The following is a 4,760-nucleotide window of genomic DNA, read 5'->3' as shown; positions in this document are numbered from 1 at the left end:
AAGGGACCTGAACGTGTTCAGCCTCCACAAGAGAAGGCTGAGGGGGGATCTAGTGACCTGTTACAAACTAGTCAGAGGGGCCAGCAGGCATTGGGGGAGTCCCTGTTCCCCCGAGCACTACCAGGAGTGACCAGGAATAATGGTCACAAACTGGCAGAGGGTAGATACAGGCTAGATATCAGGAGGCGCTACTTCGAAGTCAGGGCAGCTAGGATCTGGAACCAGTACTCTTTCCTGCCATGGCAGGGGGGCGGGCTTGATCTGCTCAGGTCCCTTCCGACCCTAACAACTATGATACTATGAAACAGTAATGTGTCATTCACTATTACAATGGACTTCAATTGATTTATTTTAAGTTACTTAGAAATCGATTATGCTGAGTTTAAAATAAAGCCACTGTAATAATGGCCAAGGACAGCATCTACCCAAGGGTTTCAGGCAGTTAAGACACTTTAAAAGTTGATTTGGATTAATTTCCTTTTGTGTCCCTGTGTAGATAAGTATGAACATTCTGGTTTGTACAGAGGTATAAAACAGTTCATGGGATCCTCAGCAGCAGAGTTGAGTGCAGGGTTGGACACACACTTGGATCACTGGGATCAGATGAGATAGTAAGATCAATATGAGTAGGATCAGCTTCCTGGTTATATGTCAAGCCACACTTCCATTACTATTTATTATGTCAGTAGCGACTAGAGGCTCAAATTGAGATCAGTTGTGCTAGACCCTATACAGATATCAAGAAGCAGACTGCTCGTATTCAAAAAGTTCACAGCCTGAACAGACAGAACAGGTAAATGGTGAAAGGAAAAGCTGGGGTACAGAAAGTCACTCCTTCCATTCAGTCGCCCGTGGTCATGCAAATGGTCATTAGCAGAGCTGGGTTCTAAGTCTTGGTCCCCTGAGTCCTAGTCTTATGCCGTCTCCACTAATCACATGCAAGTAGATATCCAGCAGACTCCGATTTGTCATGGCCCTCAGAGTGAATGAGGCAGTACCATCAACTTAACATTCCTAAAAGCGGTGGTTTGGTACCTCAGCCTTCCCTACTGGACTACACAACCAAGTTGTGGTTAGCTGTCATTACTAATCCTCTTAGGTCTGTCATGCATACACTTTTCAAAGAAATGAATGTCATACTAGCTACTATCATCTGGCAGCCTAAAGCCAGTTTAAACATACTCGTCTATTGAAGTGCTTGGGGAATTATCTAGTTACTGCTTTTTTGATCACATTTCAAAACTAGCAAGATCTGAGACTGTCACAGATTTTTTTTTTTTTTTTACTATAGTCCTCCTCCCTTTGCTTTTTTTTTCTCCTTGAAAGAAACAGTGTAAAACAGTCAAATGTAACCCAGTGCACTTTTTTCTCTCCTTGGAAAAAACAGGATAAAGCAGAGAGATATAGCATGTTGCTGCTCTTACATACATTTTACCATTGCAGGCCAAAAAAAAATCCAGGTTCTTCTGTTTGAATGCCATCTCAAAGGTTACAACTGTCAAAACAGGATATAGTTCCAAGGTTTTGAAAAGGCCAGTTATCCTCCTGTTTTTTGTTCTTTTAGAAAAATGTCAGCTATGGACTTCATTGGTTCAAGAAGTAGTTTATGGGTATTAAGCAATCAGGATAGAAACTGGAACAACCTGATGTTGGAGAGCAGTAAATTGGCAGGAAGAGAGCATGGCTCAACTGACTTAGACAATGCTGCTCAGGAGACACGCTCACTGAGAGTTTGGCTTTCACCCAGGACTTGAGATAATGGGGTTGTATGAGTGAAATTGAGGGTGTAATTTAGCCTGACGTGTTAGAAGTTACCTATCCTTAAAAGCAGACTGTTGAGTTTGCATGTACATACAGCAGTGGATTTTTTAAGGCTCATAGCTGAGATTGTGCACAGCCTCATACTTGTGTGCAGTGTAAGATTTTGTTTGAAAGAAAAATGTGACTCTAGCTAGGCCAGGAAACATTTTAAAAACTGGGATTCATAAATCCTTCAATGAGCATGTCAAAGTAAAACATAGTCAACTCAGAGTCAAGAGTCAACTCATAGTCAAAGAACATTTTAATTAAAAAAAGGTACATTTCTTGTTGATACCCATTTTAGGCTTTATTTTTCCAGAAAAGGTCATAAAAGGGAAGGTTAGGTGATAAATCAGGAAAAGTACTAGCAGAGTGATGTTGTAGCCATGATGGTTCAGAAATTACACAAGAGGCAAGGATTTCTTAAGGTGCTCTCTTTTATTGGACCAACTATGTGTGTGTGTATGTATGTATGTATGTATGTATGTATGTATGTATGTATATATATATATAGGACTAAAATGAGTCAGTGACTGCATTGGCCTTGTTTTCTCTCTTCCTTAATTTATTATGAGGTAAAATGGGATTAACAGATAAAATTACTCAATAAAGATGAGAACTGCTCAAAGCTGAGATGAGTGTGAATACACTCATGTTTCGCTCTTCAAAATCTTTGATGCAAAATTATTTAATTAGTTTATGAAGTTTGACATGAGCATTGTCACTGATTTTGGGTGCCTACCTGGCACCAATATAGACTGTGTATGGGTATGCAGGGGGGAAGGGTGTCTGAGCAAAATCACAAGGACTAGTTTAATTGTCAAAATTAGAAAACTTTCCAAATTATAAAAAAAAAAGACCAATTTATTTTTAAATTGCAACAGGGTATAAAACTGTCATTCTAATATACAAAAACCCTTTAGCTTTTTGATTCAGAGCCTAGGCAAACAACAGCATTCTTGTTCAATGTTAAGTTGCTAAATCAAGGTCTAATTGATTTAATTTACTAAATTGTTAATACAACTCTAGTTTCTCCATCTTGCAAAAAGCATAACTTGGGTCACCACATGTTCAGATTTCAGACTGATTCATGTTTTATGAGGTGTGAGAATTTTAAAATAACTAGTTCAAGGCTCCTTACACTCCAGTTAATTCACCTGAACATTTCATCATAATTAACATAATAGTGGCTACTTACATCCAAAAATTCCACAAATACTCATTTTCTAACCAAAGGCTTCTGGGTGACAAATGAGTCTTTGTGAACACAAATAGCAAAACATTTAATTGATAGAGCTTTATTTTATAACATAAATGGCTGAATGAGTAATTATTGAACTGTAGATTCAGGAGAGCTCCTGCAGACTAAATTGGAGGACAATACAGTGACAAGGTAGGGGTGCTTAATTCTGATCCCACTTACTGCAGATCACCAAACCCAGTGCAATTATGCCAGTAAGAAATGGTTGTAAATGAGACCTTTAAATCTTTTGGGGTCAATGAAGTCAAAACTGAGGAGTCTTTGTACATGTGAAGGTACAAATACGTTAATAATAATTGACTGTTTGCTGAAGTCATTTTTTATACCTCACTCTTGTCATTTTTTTCCCCACAGAGCTGCCCAGAAGTTGAACCTTTCTTCTAAAAAGAAGAAACATCGGCCATCTACATCATCTGTCCCTGACTCTCCTCTCTTCTCCACCAGCTTCAGCAGTATCCTGCAGACATCTCCACCCCCAGCACCACCATGTTTGCTGAGGGCAGTCAGCAAAGTAAAAGATACTCCAGGGTTGGGCAAGGTAGGTCTCAAAAGTATCACTAGTGCAATTTTTTTCTTTGAAAAGAGGAAGTATATCCATGCCAGACATTAAAAGAGTATGAGGGCTGTTGTGTTTTCTTTTTGGTAGTCCACTCAAATTTGTTATCAGACTTCACAGAAAGGACTCATGAAATTGATTGTTTATTACAGGCAACCTTTTAATAAAGCAGGAGATGACACATACTGAGTGAATCAGACTTAATCCTATGTTAATATAATGGGTTTCCAGCTACCACTAGTGGGAGCAGTGACACATTGTATTCACCAGGATATCTGAAGCAGCTTGATTTCTGTGGCTGCTTACAGATGTGGGAGGGGAAAAAAACAGAGCTTTATTTTAAGCTCAGTATGCCTCCACACTGAGTGCAGCGCATGGCCAGAAGAGGCATCACATTAGTTGGACCCAGCTTGCTCAATGTCTATATAGATCGGGTGCTTCAGCAGGACTTTTTGACCCTTTTATCTAATAGCTGATTGGTGCACATAGGGATTGAATAGTAGGGCTGTGTGAAGCTTCGGTAGCCGATTCGATTCGGAGGAGATTTGGCCTGAGTCTCTGAATCTGAACTGAATTAGGAGACCCATTAAAAGGTCTGAATCAAATCTGAATCTTCCTAATCAATTTGGAAAAGATTCAGAGAGATTCGGAGATTCGGATTGGCCGGGGAGTGGCAGGCACATCTGGGTAGCTGCAGGTTCTCCCATGGCTCCTCTGGCTGTGTCTGCCTTTCCCTTGTCAGGGGAGGCTGCAGGAGAAGCCTCCATGGCTGCCCTGCCCATCCCCGTCCCCTGCCTGACCCCAGCCTGCTGGCATTGAAAAAAAACCAAACCACACACTCACTGGCTGTAGCAGTGGCTGTGGGGGCTCTGAGGTCTCTTGGCAGAGTCGTCCCCCACTGCTCCCGATGGGCGCTTCAACTGGCACCAGTCTCGCAGCAAGTGGGGGAAAAAAAAGGGAAAAAAAATTCCTGTACTCACCAATCAGGGCAGCCAGAGGACCTGATTGCCACTGCCAGAGCCAGTGAGTGCAGGGCTTATTTATTTATTTATTTTTAATAGCCAGGATTATGGGCTGGCAGGAGCAGCCACTGGGGGTGGGGCCAGGCAGGGGGGGGGGGGGGGGGTTGGGGGGGGGGGGGGG

The 4,760-nt window shown here is 41.5% G+C and overlaps 1 protein-coding gene across 1 annotated transcript in view; it reads left to right on the top strand.

The window, feature by feature from the left end:
* KIF26B (kinesin family member 26B) overlaps window positions 1-4,760 on the top strand; it is a 450,408-nt gene that overhangs the window by 221,983 nt on the left and 223,665 nt on the right. The window contains exon 3 of the mRNA XM_019526715.1: window positions 3,416-3,599. Within this exon, the coding sequence (XP_019382260.1) occupies window positions 3,416-3,599 (184 nt within the window). The remainder of the gene's footprint in view (window positions 1-3,415; window positions 3,600-4,760) is intronic.

Source organism: Gavialis gangeticus, unplaced genomic scaffold (genome assembly GCF_001723915.1).
Source record: "Gavialis gangeticus isolate Ggan-Ray unplaced genomic scaffold, GavGan_comp1, whole genome shotgun sequence".
NCBI classification, from domain to species: domain Eukaryota; kingdom Metazoa; phylum Chordata; order Crocodylia; family Gavialidae; genus Gavialis; species Gavialis gangeticus.
Note: the sequence above shows the minus strand (reverse complement) of the source record. Positions and strands in the feature narration are given on the sequence as shown.